The 14,875-nt window shown below is 45.0% G+C and overlaps 1 protein-coding gene across 4 annotated transcripts in view; it reads left to right on the top strand.

Annotated features, from left to right (window-relative positions):
• The window catches only part of LOC116970261 (collagen alpha-6(VI) chain-like), a 324,046-nt gene extending 314,366 nt beyond the window's left edge, over window positions 1-9,680 (top strand). For all 4 annotated transcript variants that reach the window (XM_033016947.1, XM_033016955.1, XM_033016943.1 and 1 more), the window contains exons 36-38: window positions 6,196-6,334; window positions 6,418-6,470; window positions 9,005-9,680. In XM_033016947.1, coding sequence (XP_032872838.1) covers window positions 6,196-6,334; window positions 6,418-6,470; window positions 9,005-9,180 — 368 coding nt within the window. In that variant the 3' untranslated portion in view covers window positions 9,181-9,680. The remainder of the gene's footprint in view (window positions 1-6,195; window positions 6,335-6,417; window positions 6,471-9,004) is intronic.
• Window positions 9,681-14,875: the final 5,195 nt, after the last annotated feature.

Here is a 14,875-nt window from a genome sequence, read left to right as displayed (position 1 = left end):
TCCAGAGGTTTCCGTTCAGGTTTCCTAAGTGGGACAGGGGCATCAGCATGGAAACAGGCCCTTTGGAGAACCTGCCCACACCAACCACATGCCCATCTACAATGGTTTTTGTTTCCCTCTGCAGGAGACAAATGTAACTGTGCTTTCATTTGCTTGGATTTATGAAAGGGAAATCATGCTTGACTAATCTTCTGGAATTTTTTTAGGATGTGACAAGTAAAATGGATGAAGGGGTGCCAGTGGATGTAGTGTATCTAGACTTTCAGCAAGCCTTTGATAAGGTCCTGCACGGGAGACTTGTGACTAAAATTAGAGCACATGATATTGGTGGTAGGGTGTTGACGTGGATAGAAAATTGGTTGGTAGACAGGAAGCAAAGAGTAGGAGTGAACGGGTCCTTTTCAGAATGGCAGGCAGTGGCGAGTGGAGTGCCGCAAGGCTCGATGTTGGGGCCACAACTGTTTAACATATATATTAGCGATTTGGAAGAGGGAATTAGGAGCAACACTAGCAAGTTTGCAGATGACACAAAGCTGGGTGGCAGAGTGAACTGTGAAGAGGATGTTCGGAGGTTGCAGGGTGACCTGGACAGGTTGAGTGAGTGGGCAGATGCGTGGCAGATGCAGTGTAATATAGATAATTGTGAGGTTATCCACTTAGGTGGCAAAAACAAGGAGGCAGATTATTATCTCAAATGGGGTTAGGTTAGGTAAGGGGGAATTACAGCGAGACCTGGGTGTCCTTGTACACCAGTCACTGAATGTTGGCGTGCAGGTACAGCAGGCAGTGAAGAAAGCTAATGGAATGTTGGCCTTCATAACTAGAGGATTTCAGTATAGGAGTAAAGAGGTTCTTCTGAACCGGTACAAGTTGTCGTGCAGTTCGAACAAAGTCCGCGGGAAGTTCGCGCTAGGCGTATGCCGTCAAGACGATACGTATGGCGTACGGCATCGAGGCGGCTGCGGGCTGGCAGGCCGTTGCCGCGCGGAATTTTTGGACAGTGTCAGTTTTTCGGAGCCCCGCGCGATATCGGGACCAGTTCCGCTGTGCGGACAACTCCATACGGCTCCAGCGATCGAAGTGGGACCGGCCCCGCGAGGCTGTACGGCTCAAGTGACTATGTTAGGTAGCGCTTGCCGCATGCAGTTGCATGCTCGTATGACAGGCCCTTTAGGTCGCGTTTGCTGCATGGAGTTGCATGCTCGTGGGACAGGCCCTTTAGATTCCCCCAGAGCAGAATCTTTTCAGCAGTTGGTTGAGTGTTGCAGGAAGACATGTGATCAAGTCAATTTTATTTCTATAGTACATTTAAAAACAACTCTCGTTGATCAAAGTGCTTTACATTGGTGCAGGTACTAACGTCCTACATACAGTGGTACATAGATCTAACAATACATACATAAATACATACATACAGCGCTCCCACAGAGGACCTCAAGAAACGCTTGAGAGTAGAAATACGTTTTAAGTCTAGACTTCAAAGAGTTGATGGAGGGTTCAGTTCTGATGGGAAGAGGGATGCTGTTCCACAGTCTCGGAGCTGCAACCGCAAAGGCTCGGTCGCCCCTGAGCTTATGCCTAGAACGCGGGAGGTCAGTAACCCCAAGTCGGCCGATCTGAGGGACCTGGAGGTGGTGTGGTGGGTAAGCAGACTTTTGATGTAGGTGGGGGCAAGTCCGTTAAGGGCTTTGTAAACCAAAAGGAGCTTGAAATTGATTCGGAAGAGGCCAGGATCGGGGTGATGTGGTCCCTTTTTCAGGTGCCCGTCAGGAGTCTAGCTGCGGCGTTTTGGACCAATTACAGGCGGGACAGGGATGATTGGCTGATGCCAGTGTAAAGGGAGTTGCAGTAATCAAGACGGGAGGAGATAAATGAGTGGATGATCTTTTCTAGGTCATCAAATTGGAGGAAAGGTTTTATTTTAGCTTTCGTCCGAAGCTGGCCGACATGGTGTATATGATGATGGAAAGTAAAACTAACCTACAATAGCCATTGTCCAGACATTCCAGTGCAGGGCTGAGGATCCTACCAAAGTTGGCACACATCAAGATGAGCAAGTTTGGCGATGATACAAAAGTGGGTGGTTTTGCAGATAGTGAAGATGGTTGTGAAAAATTGCAGCAGGATCTTGATCGATTGGCCAGGTGGAGTGAGGAATGGTTGATGGAATTTAATGGAGAGAAATGTGAGGTGGCGCATTTTGGGACGTCTAACATGGACATCACCTACACAGTGAATGGTAAGGCTCTGGGGAGTGTTGTAGAGTAGAAGGATCTCAGGGTAAAAGTGCATAGTTTCTTGAAGGTGGAGTCACATGTACCGTAGATCGGGTGGTCAAAAAGGCTTTTGGCACATTGGCCTTCATCACCCAGAGTATTGTATTGAAGTTGGAAGTTGCATAAGAGGTGGTGAGGCCACATTTAGAGTATTAAGTTCAGTTCTGGGCACTGTGTTATAGAATAGATGTTGATGGAAAAGGTACAGAGAAGATTTACAAGGATGTTGCCAGGATTAGAGGGTCTGAACTATAGGGAAGGTTGAATAGGCTGGGACTCCATTCCTTGGAGCGCAGGAAGATGAGGGATGATCTTAAGGAGGTGTATAAGATCATGAGAGAAATGAATCATGTAGATGCACAGAATCTCTTGCCCAGAGAAGGGGAATCGAGGACCAGAGGACATAGGTTTAAGGTGAAGAGGAAAAGATTTAATAGGAGTCTGCAGGGTAACACAAAGGGCGGTGGATGTATGGAACAAGCTGCCAGAGGAAGTAGTTGAGGCTGGGACGATCACAACATTTAAGAAACAGTTAGACAGGTACATGGATAGGACAGGTTTGGAGGGATATGGCCCAAATGTGGGCAGATGTGACTGGGGCATGTTGGTCGGTGTGCCAACACTGTATCACTCCATGATTATGACTCTATGAACAGAGAGTCTTTCCATCATGTATTCCCTTTTCTGCATGAATTTGGAAACATTGTTGTTTACCAATATGTTCATTCAATAAAGGAAATTCAATTCAATTCTTCCCTGTTCTCCTCCAGAATCCTCAGATATATGCCAATAATGTGTGAGCAGGTTCAGTAAATTCACTGCAATCATTTGTCATTGAATGGCAACTAGCCTTGTTTCATGTTTCCGCACCCAGGCTGACTCTGCTGTCCCAATGAGCATCATCTGTGACAATTTAACATCTCTCAATTACCACAATAAATACCAACTGCCCAGGCGTCTTCCAGAATGAAAAATGGAACTCCAGGCCCCTGAGATAGTAACCTAATTGATAAAATGTAAAACTGGAAAACTTTACTCTTTTAACACAAGAACATCAAAATTGTCTTTCAATTCCCTTGCCCTCATTGCACTATGATTAACCACACTACATTAGTGCACACTGCACTTGATTAGTACAGGTGTCAGAGGTTATGGGGAGAATGGGGTTAGGAGGGAGAGATAGATCACCCATGATTGTATGGCGGAGTAGACTTGATGGGCCGAATGGCCTAATTCTACACCTATTCCTTATGACTGCAATTTTAAAGATACCATGAATAATTGGAATGGTTCATTAGTTAAAAAGTTTAAAAACAACAGAATAGTCATTAACAATAGTACAGAGTTTGTATTCGCCCTCATGGAAAAATAAAGGTCTCTCATGATTAGATAATTAGTCTTAGAATCATACAATGTGGAACAATTTGCCCATGCCGACAAACATGTCCCATCTACACTAATCCCACCTGCCTGCATTTTGCCCATATCCCTCTAATCCTATCCATGTACCTGTCCAAGTGTTTTTTAATGTTGTGATAATACCTACCTCAACCACCTCCTCTGGCAGCTCATTTCTTATACCTGCCACTCTTTGTGTAAAAAAACTGCCCCTCAGATTCCTGTTACGTAGAAACATAGAAAATAGGTGCAGGAAGAGGCCATTCGGCCCTTCGAGCCAGCACCGCCATTCATTGTGATCATGGCTGATCGTCCCCAATCAATAACCCATGCCTGCCTTCTCCCCATATCCCTTGATTCCACTAGCCTCTAGAGCTCTATCTAACTCTCTTTTAAATCCATCCAGTGACTTGACCACCACTGCCCTCTGTGGCAGGAAATTCCACAAATTCACAACTCTCTGGGTGAAAAAGTTTTTTCTCACCTCAGTCTTAAATGGCTTCCCCTTTATTCTAAGACTGTGTCCCCTGGTTCTGGACTCGCCCAATATTGGGAACATTTTTCCTGCATCTAGCTTGTCCAGTCCTTTTATAATTTTATGTTTCTATAAGATCCCCCTTGATCCTTCTAAACTCCAGTGAATACAAGCCTAGTCTTTTCAATCTTTCCTCATATGACAGTCCCGCCATCCCAGGGATCAATCTCGTGAACCTACACTGCACTGCCTCAATCACAAGGATGTCCTTCTTCAGATTAGGAGACCAAAACTGTACACAATACTCCAGATGTGGTCTCACCAGAGCCCTATACAACTGCAGAAGAACCTCTTTACTCCTATACTGAAATCCTCTTGTTATGAAGGTCAACATTCCATTAGCTTTCTTCACTGCCTGCTGTACCTGCACGCCAACATTCAGTGACCGGTGCACAGGGACGCCCAGGTCTCGTTGCACCTCCCCCTTACCTAACCTAACCCCATTGAGATAATAATTGGCCCCCTTGTTTTTGCTGCCAAAGTGGATAACCTCACATTTATCTATATTATACTGCATCTGCCACGCATCTGCCCACTCACTCAACCTGTCCAGGTCACCCTGCAACCTCCTAACATCCTCTTCACAGTTCACACTGCCACCCAGCTTTGTGTCATCCACAAACTTGCTAGTGTTGCTCCTATTTCCCTCTTCCAAATCATTAATATACATGGTAAACAGTTGTGGCCCCAACACCGAGCCTTGCGGCATTCCACTCGCCACTGCCTGCCATTCTGAAAAGGATGCGTTCACTCCTATTGTTAAATCATAAACATCATAAACCTATGTCCTCCGGTTCTTTATTCTCCTTCTCTGGGCAAAATACTGCATTTTGTGCATTTTCTTTATCTATTCCTCTCGTGTTCTTATGTCAGAGGTTATGGGGAAAAGGCAGGAGAATTGGGTTAGGAGGGAGAGATAGATCAGCCATGATTGAATGGCGGAGTAGACTTGATGGGCCGAATATTCTTTTTGACCTTAAGACCCCTCATCTTCCTGTGCTCCAAGGAGTCCTAGCCTGTCCTAGCCAACTCAACCTCTCCCAATACTCATAAATCCCGGCTCACAAATCCTGCCAACATCCACATAAATTTCTGGGCCCTTTCCAGCTTAACACATCTTTTCAAGAACAAAGTGACCGAAACTGAACACAATACTCCAAATGCGGCCTCACCAATATCTTGTACAACTATAACATGACCTCCGAACTTCTATACTCAATACATTAACTGATGAAAGCCGATATTTCCTTAAAACCTTTTTGAACACCGCATCTATACATGACACCACTTTCAAAGAATTATGTACAGTAAGTACCTGCACTCCTAGATCCCTCTGCTTCACTACACTCCCCAGAGCCCTGCCATTCACTGTGTTGGTCCTGCCCTGGTTAGACTTCCCAAAACGCAACACCTCATACTTTCTGTATTAAATTCCATTAAGCATTCCTCAGCCCACCCAACCATCATATCAAGATCTTGTTGTAATTTTTGACAACCATCTTCACTATCTACAATACCACCCACTCTGGTGTCATCTGCAAACTTACTAATCATGTCTTGTATGATCTCATCCAAATGATTGACATAGGTGAGAAATGGCTGGGTCCAGCACCGTACCTTAAGGCAACCACTAGTCACTGGCCTCCAGTCCGAAAAACAACCTTCCACCATCACCCTCTGATTCCTTCCATGAAGTCAATTTTTCTATCCAGTTGGATAAATGGATATCCAGTTACAAATGAATGCAATCCTTTAACGTCTGATTAAACCTTGGAGGATGCAATTACAGATTTTCAAAAAAAGTTTGTGGGTAATTTCTCTAGAAGTTTCTCACTCTCCCAGCTCTGCTCTGTACAAGTACAAGCTCTGGAGAAGTGCCATCTTACTCCAAGGTGATGACATGTATTGGGGGAAACAGCCTGCAATATTCCAGCTGTTCTTCGTTATCTCAGTGCAGTCTGTTGAAAGCTTTTATTTATTTTACAGCTGGAATCAACAGATATCCCCCTCCAGATATTGCGAAGGAATGCAAAGGAATAAAACCTCAGGAGACAGTAAAGGATGTATCGCAAGGGCCGCCTAATTATTTACAACTGTACCAAGAGCCGCCTAATAACCTACAACTGTACGTTTCACAGACATGTGCGATCTTGGATATTATTAATGGAAACTTTACTTATTACTAAATCTTTACCTCTTCATTTACAGGATGGTTGTTATGGATGACGCTGAGATGCCCAAAGGTTACACCAACAATTACGGTAGGTGAAGAGAAAGCAAAGTTTGTGTGTAATCAGTATTTCACAAACGCCAGCACTAAATTATCTTGGGAGAGGCACACTGTGTACTGAGTGAGATCTCTGTATACAAATACATTTGCACAGGGCTTCAATTCAAAGAGAGACATTCTGCAGAGATGAGCACTACAGCCCACTGGGTCCACTCTGAGCATAAAGCATATCTCTGTAAATCTTTTGTCTCCACGTACCTATCCAGATGTCTTTTGAGTGTTGTTGTGGTACCTGCCTCAACAACCTCCGCTGGAAACTTGTTCAGTACACCCACCACACCGTGTGAAAAAATGGACCCTCAGTTTCCAATTTAATTTTTCTCCTCTCTTGTTAAACTTAATATGTTAGCATGCATTAAATCATGCGTTAAATCAGTAAGGAGTTGGAAGAAGGGTCCCAATCTGAAACGTCACCTATCCATGTTCTCCGGACAGGCTACCTGATCCATTGAGTTACTCCAGCACTTTGTGTCTTTATTTTGTAAACCAGCATCTGCAGTTCCTTCTGTCTCCAAGATGCTCCATTTGATCATCCAAAAGCAGCAATTTTTGAAATATCCTTTAAATCCATGCCATGGGAGTAAGGGTTTCATTTAATGTGTAGTAACAGCAACACATACTTGTTTATCAAGGAAAGATGCGAAAAGCTGGAGTAACTCAGCGACTCATTCAGCATCACGGGAGAACATGGATAGGTGACATTTTGTGTTGGGACCCTTCCTCAGACTGATTGCAGAGGTGAGAGGGAAAGAAAGCTAGCATGATTTTAAGAAAGGATAGATAGAAAATCTGGAATTATAGACCAGTTGGCTTTACATCAGTAAGGGGAAGATGCTTGAATCAATTATTAAAGCGCATTTGGAAAGCAGTGATGAGATTGGTCAGTCAGCATGGATTTATGAAGGGGAAATCATGCTTGGCTAACCTTCCGGAATTTTTTGAGGATATAACAAGTAGAATGCATAAGGGAGAGCCAGTGGATGTGATGTATCTTGACTTTCAAAAAGCCTTTGACAAGGTCCCACACAAGAGATTAGTGTGCAAAATTAGAGCACATGGTATTGGGTGTAGGGTATTGACATGGACAGAGGAATAGTTGGCAGGCAGGAAGCAAAGAGCAGGAACTAACGGGTCCTTTTCAGAATGACAGGCAGTGACTAGTGGGAAGCCACAAGGGTCGGTGCTGGGTCCCCAGTTATTTACAATATATATTAACGATTTAGAAGAGGGAATTAAATGTGACATCTCCAAGTTTGCAGATGACACAAAGCAGGGAGGATGCTATGAGGCTGCAGGGTGACTTGGATAGGCTGGGTGAGTGAGCAAACGCATAGCAGATGCAGTATAATGTGAATAAATGTGAGGTTATCCTCTTTGGTGGCAAGAACAGGAAGGCAGATTATTATCTGAATGGTGTCAGATTTGAAAAAGGGGAGATGCAACGAGACCTGGGTGTGCTTGTACATTAGTCACTGAAAGTAAGCATGCAGGTACAGCAGGCAGTGAAGAAAGCTAGTTGGCCATCAATGCGAGAAGATTTGAGTTTAGGAGCAAGGAGGTCCTACTGCAGTTGTACAGGGCCCTGGTGAGACTGCACCTGGAGTATTGTGTGCAATTTTGGTCTCCTAATTTGAGAAAGGACATTATTGCTATTGAGGGAGTGCAGCGCAGGCTCACCAGGTTAATTCCCGGGATGGCGGGACTGACATATGATGAAAGAATGGGTCGACTGGGCTTGTATTCACTGGAATTTAGAAGGATTAGAGGGGATCTTATAGAAACATATACAATTCTTAAAGAATTGGATAGGCTAGATTCAGGAAAAATGTTCCCAATGTTGGGGGGGTCCATAACCAGGGGTCACAGTTTAAGAATAAGGGGTAGGCCATAGGTCTGAGATGAGGAAAAGCTTTTCACCCAGAGAGTTGTGAATCTGTGGAGTTCTCTGCCACAGAAGGCAGTGGACGCCAATTCACTGGATGTTTTCAAGAGAGTTAGATTTAGCTCTTAGGGCTAACGGAATCAAGGGATATGGGGGGGAAAGCAGGAACAGGGTGCTGATTTTAGATGTTCAGTTATGATCATATTGAATGGTGGTGCTGGCTCGAATGGCCTACTCCTGCACCTATTTTTCTATGTTTTTAAGTGGTAGTGGTTCAGGTTAATTTGTTGCTGTACAAATGCTGATAGAACAGCGTTAAAGAACTCTGAGGCAGGCACAATGTGTAGGATGGAACTGCAGATGCTGGTTTAAACTGAAGATAGACACAGAATGCTGGAGTAACTCAGCGGGACAGGCAGCATCTCTGGAGAGAAGTAATGGCTGACGTTTCAGGTCGAGCTCAGAAGGGTCTCTAACTGAAACGTCACCCATTCCTTCTCTCTAGAGATGCTGCCTGTCCCGCTGAGTTACTCCAGCATTTTGTATCTATCTTTTGAGGCAGACATTGCAGCTTTTCCAATTTTGTGCCTTTCATCTGCATGACCTGTTTTATTTCTTTGCAGATACGTGTCTATTGAAGCAGGATGAAGGACTCTGTCATAATTACACCATCAAGTGGTCCTATGATGCCAAAAAAGGTTGCGCGCGGTTCTGGTACGGTGGCTGTGGAGGAAATGCAAATAGATTTGACACACAACAGGAATGTAAAACTTCATGTGTACAACCATCCCCTTTGTAAAATGCACCAGAATATATTACGGTGTGTCTGACCATCAGATGTGGTGAAACATGGCGTCAGGTTAATTAAAATGTTTTGCGCGGTTTCTTAGTAGAGAAGCATGTTCAGTTGTAACAGACGCTGTTGAACTTGTTTCAGAACCATATTGTTTGCTCGCGATAATTCTGAAAAGGGAACGTCCGTTCTTCCATGTACACATATTTGAAAGCATGTACATAATTACATAAAGCTGTATAAGAACAAAATTGCAATGCTCAAGCTTTTGACATTAAGGCAAAATCATGATTATTTGCATTGTGACTGTTTATGTTTACATTGTAGGTGCAAACACTTTCAGATCGTTCTTTCCACGTTCCACCCACACTTTAACAGCCTGATTGGATTATAGATTCAATTATCATTAACTTGAAGGCTTTTTGACAAACATTTTTCTCAGGCTAAATATTCAATTACTTGAAATAAAAGTTGTTTGCATAAGAACATGCAAAGCTTAGAACATGTATATAATTGATAGTGGTCTCTGATCTTGTCTCCTGTCTTTTAAGAGTTTACATAGATACATAGAAAATAGGTGCAGGAGTAGGCCATTCGGCCCTTCGAGCCTGCACCGCCATTCAATATGATCATGGCTGATCATCCAACTCAGTATCCCGTACCTGCCTTCTCTCCATACCCCCTGATCCCTTTAGCCACAAGGGCCACATCTAACTCCCTCTTAAATATAGCCAATGAACTGGCCTCAACTACCCTCTGTGGCAGAGAGTTCCAGAGATTCACCACTCTCTGTGTGAAAAAGTTTCTTCTCATCTCGGTCCTAAAGGATTTCCCCCTTATCCTTAAACTGTGACCCCTTGTCCTGGACTTCCCCAACATCGGGAACAATCTTCCTGCATCTAGCCTGTCCAACCCAATAAGAATTTTGTACATTTCTATAAGGTCCCCTCTCAATCTCCTAAATTCTAGCGAGTATAAGCCAAGTCTATCCAGTCTTTCTTCATATGAAAGTCCTGACATCCCAGGAATCAGTCTGGTGAACCTTCTCTGCACTCCCTCTATGGCTATAATGTCCTTCCTCAGATTTGGAGACCAAAACTGTACGCAATATTCCAGGTGTGGTCTCACCAAGACCCTGTACAACTGCCAACAAGGCCGCGCCGGTTGGAGCTCCACAACTGGCAATCTCATCTAGAGATCCCTGGCTCCTGGTATAAAGTTCAGCGCCGCCGCCCGCAGCTGGTCGCTCCACAGTCCCGCAGCTCCGCGATGTTTTCCCCAGCGATCCTCAGCTCACCAGAGCTCCAGCGCGGCAACCCGGGCAAGGCATCGCCCGCTCCGCGATAGCGCTCCAGCGCTGTGCCGCTGCCGAAGCCGAGGTTCTGGGCGGTCCCCAACAGGAAACTCCGCTCCAGGCCCGCTGGTAGGCCGCGAGGACGGGTCGAAGCTGCAGCCCGGAGAAAAGCTGCCTCTCCGACCAAGTAGGGACCCTGAAAGGTAGTTTCCCCCGAGGTTCACCAGACTGATTCCTGGGATGTCAGGACCTTCATATGAAGAAAGACTGGATAAACTCGGCTTGTACTCGCTAGAATTTAGAAGATTGAGGGGGGATCTTATAGAAACATACAAAATTCTTAAGGGGTTGGACAGGCTAGATGCAGGAAGATTGTTCCCGATGTTGGGGAAGTCCAGAACAAGGGGTCACAGTTTAAGGATAAGGGGGAAATCTTTTAGGACCGAGATGAGGAAAACATTTTTTACTCAGAGAGTGGTGAATCTCTGGAATTATCTGCCACAGAAGGTAGTTGACGCCAGTTCATTGGCTATATTTAAGAGGGAGTTATATGTGGCCCTTGTGGCTAAAGGGATCAGGGGGTATGGAGAGAAGGCAGGTACAAGATACTGAGTTGGATGATCTACTCCAACTCCGAATGGCCTACTCTTGCACCTATTTTCTTAGTTTCTATGTCTCTATGTTTCAGAGTAAACCTACAACAACTGCACTGTTTAAGAAAGAACTGCAGATGCTGGAAAAATCGAACGTAGACAAAAATGCTAGAGAAACTCAGCAGGTGAGGCAGTATCTATGAAGCGAAAGAATAGGCGACGTTTCAGGTCGAGACCCTTCTTCAGACTTCTTCAGTTCTTCAACTGCACTGTAGCTGCCCTACCGTCCTGACTGGGGCCTGATCTCTGAAAAGAAGGGCCTCGACCTGAAACGTCATTCATGTCTTCTCTCCAGAGATACTGCGTGCCCTGCTAAGTTACTCCAGCTTTTTGTGTCTATCTTCATAATTGACTCAGTCAGTTCAAGTTGGCCTGCACAGGCTAAAGTCTGCCTGCAATATTAAAGGGGAGGTGCATCTTGCCTGTATTTCGGGTTTGGTCATTAGGGGGTGATGATCAATGTCTTGACACCTTTGTGGAAGGGAAGGACAGGAGAGGTGGGATGATGTTCTCCATCGGGAAATAGAAGACACTCCAAATATTTACTGTCAAGAGACTGGGAGGGTCACTTTGGAGATCAGTGTCAGGTGTCCAGCCTTGAAAGGTGCAAGAGGTTCAATAACTTTATATCAGCAATCAAGCTCCGTGAATGATCTTCAAATGCAATGTTGCCACTAAATTTCATAAAGTCACACAGCACGAAAACAGGCCCTTTGGCCCTGCTTGCCTCTGCTGACCAATGTGCCTCAACTACACAAGTCCGACCTGCCCACATTTACACCATATCCTCTAAACCTTTCTTATTTACGTACCTGTCCAAATGTCTTTTAATTGTTGTTATAGTACCTGCCTCAACTACCTCCTCCAGCAACTCATTCCATATACTCACCACCCTCTGAGTGTAAAGGTTGCCCCTCAGATTCTTATTAAATCTTTCCCCTCTCACCTTAAACCCATGTCCTCTGGTTCTTAATTCCCCACCTCTGGGTAAAAATCTCTGTACATCTAACCTAACTATTCCCCTCATGACCTCATTCTCCTGCGGTCCAAGGAATAAAGTCCTAAGCTCTCCCTATATCTCAGGCCTTCAAGTCTTGGTAACATCCTTATAAATCTTCTCTGCACTCTTTACAGATTAAAAACATCCTTCCCTAGCAGGATGGCCAAAACTGAACACAATACTCCAACAGAGTCCTCACAATGCCTTGTTCAGCTGTAACATAACATCCCAATTTCTATACAATACACTGATTGACGAAGGGCAATGTGCTGAAAACCCTTCAATGCACCTTATATACCTGTGACACTACTTTCAAGAAACTATGTACCTGCACTCCTAGATCCTTCTGCTCTACACCACTCCCCAGAGCCCTACCATTTATTGTGAAGGTTCTGCCCTAGTTAGATCTCTCAAAATGTAACACCTCACACTTATCTGCATGAACCATTCCTCTGCTCTAGATCCGCTGCAAATGCTTCCTTTAATGTTTAATAGCTTTATTTTATATTTTTAATATTTAATATTTAAAGCTATATTTAAGAGGGAGTTAGATGTGGCCCTTGTGGCTAAATGGATCAGGGGTTATAGAGAGAAGGCAGGTACAGGATACTGAGTTGGATGATCAGCCATGATCATATTGAATGGTGGTGCAGGCTCGAAGGGCCGAATGGCCTACTCCTGCACCTATTTTCTATGTTTCTATGTTTCTATGTTTCCTCTGCTCTGGAGCCCAAAACTGCTCATAATATTCCAAATGCATTCTGAGCTATGCCATATAATGCCTCAGCATTCCATCCCTGTTTTTATATTCTAGCCCTCTCGAAATGAATGCTAACTTTGCATTTGCCTTCCTTTCTCTGAATTCAACTTGCAAAGTAACTTTTGGGAATCCTGCACCAGCACTCCCAAGTCCGTTTGCAACTCGGGTTTCTGAATCCTCTCCCTATGTAGAAAAAAGTCTGCACCTACATTCCTACCACCAAAATGCATGACCACACTTTGCTACCTCTATTCCATCTTCCACTTCTCTGCCCACTCACCCAAACTGTCCACGAAGTTCATGGAGAGACCGTGCTTTAACTACACTACTTGCCCTCCACCTATTTTCAAATCATCTGCAAACTTGGCCACAAAGCCTCAATTCCCTCATCCAAATCTTTAATATACAACGTGAAGAGTAGCAGCCCCAGCACCCAGCCCTGCGGAACTCCGTTAGTCACTGGCAGCCAACCAGAAAAAAACCCAGTTTATTGCCACTCTGCCGTACAGTTGGGGGGCAGGGGGGATCACAGAGAGGGGGCAGTTAGAGAGGAGGTTGTGAAACTGTCTCCGGACAGAAGAGGAGAACTTCTTCAAAGTAGGCATACCTTGAGGAGATATGGCAGTGGAGTAGACAAAGTGTTCAAGAAGGAACTGCAGATGCTGGAAAATTGAAGGTACACAAAAATGCTGGAGAAACTCAGCGGGTGCAGCAGCATCTATGGAGCAAAGGAGATATGTAAAGTTTCGGGCCGAAACCCTTCTTCATCGGTGAGACTAAGCGGAGGCTGGGCGATCGTTTCGCCGAACACATCCGCTCGGTCCGCAAGAACCTACCTGACCTCCCGGTGGCTCAGCACTTCAACTCCCCCTCCCATTCCCAATCCGACCTCTCTGTCCTGGGTCTCCTCCATTGCCAGAGTGAGCAACACTGGAAATTGGAGGAACAGCACCTCATATTCCGCTTGGGGAGCCTGCATCCGGCGGGCATTAACATTGAATTCTCCCAATTTTGTTAGCCCTTGATGTCTCATCCCCTTCCTTAGCCCTCGAGCTGTCTCCTCCCATCCCCCCGCCCTCGGGCTCCTCCTCCTCCCTTTTTCCTTCCTACTCCCCGCCACCCCCTATCAGTCTGAAGAAGGGTTTCGGCCCGAAACGTTACCCATCTCCTTCGCTCCATAGATACTGCTGCACCCGTTGAGTTTCTCCAGCATTTTTGTGTACCCTCAGCATTACATCTCTGTTTTTGCATTCCAGTCATCTTGATAAAAATGCTCACATTGAATTTGCCTTCCTTACTACCAATTCGACTTGCAAATTAACTTTTTGGGAGTTCTGCACCACCACTCCCAAGTCCGTTTGCACCTCTGATTTCTGGATTCTCTCTACATTTAGAAAATAATCTACGCCTTTATTCTTATTGCCAAAATGCATGACTCTGCACTTTGCTATACTGATTTTCATCAGCCACTTCTCTGCCCACTAACCTAACATGTCCAAGTCCTGCTGCAGAGTCCTTGCTTCCTCTACACCATCTTGCCCCTATCTTAGCATCATCTGCAAACTTGGCCATAAACCCTTCAATCCCCTTATCCAAATCATTAATATACAACGCAAAGAGAAGCGGCCCCAGCTCTGATCCTTGCGGAACTCCACTAGTCACTGGCAGCAAACCAGAAAAGCGTCTTTTATTGCCATTCTTTGCTTTCTGCCTTCCAGCCAACATAGAAACATAGAAACATAGAAATTAGGTGCAGGAGTAGGCCATTCGGCCCTTCGAGCCGGCAATATGATCATGGCTGATCATCCAACTCAGTATCCTGTACCTGCCTTCTCTCCATACCCCCTGATCCCTTTAGCCACAAGGGCCACATCTAACTCCCTCGTAAATATAGCCAATGAACTGGCCTCAACTACCTTCTGTGGCAGAGAATTCCAGAGATTCACCACTCTCTGTGTGAAAAATGTTTTTCTCATCTCGGTCCTAAATAATGT

This window comes from Amblyraja radiata, chromosome 2, assembly GCF_010909765.2.
Source record: "Amblyraja radiata isolate CabotCenter1 chromosome 2, sAmbRad1.1.pri, whole genome shotgun sequence".
In the NCBI taxonomy this organism is placed as follows: Eukaryota; Metazoa; Chordata; class Chondrichthyes; order Rajiformes; family Rajidae; genus Amblyraja; species Amblyraja radiata.
The sequence above is the reverse complement of the archived record's forward strand: the minus strand, read 5'-3'. Positions and strand labels throughout refer to the sequence as shown.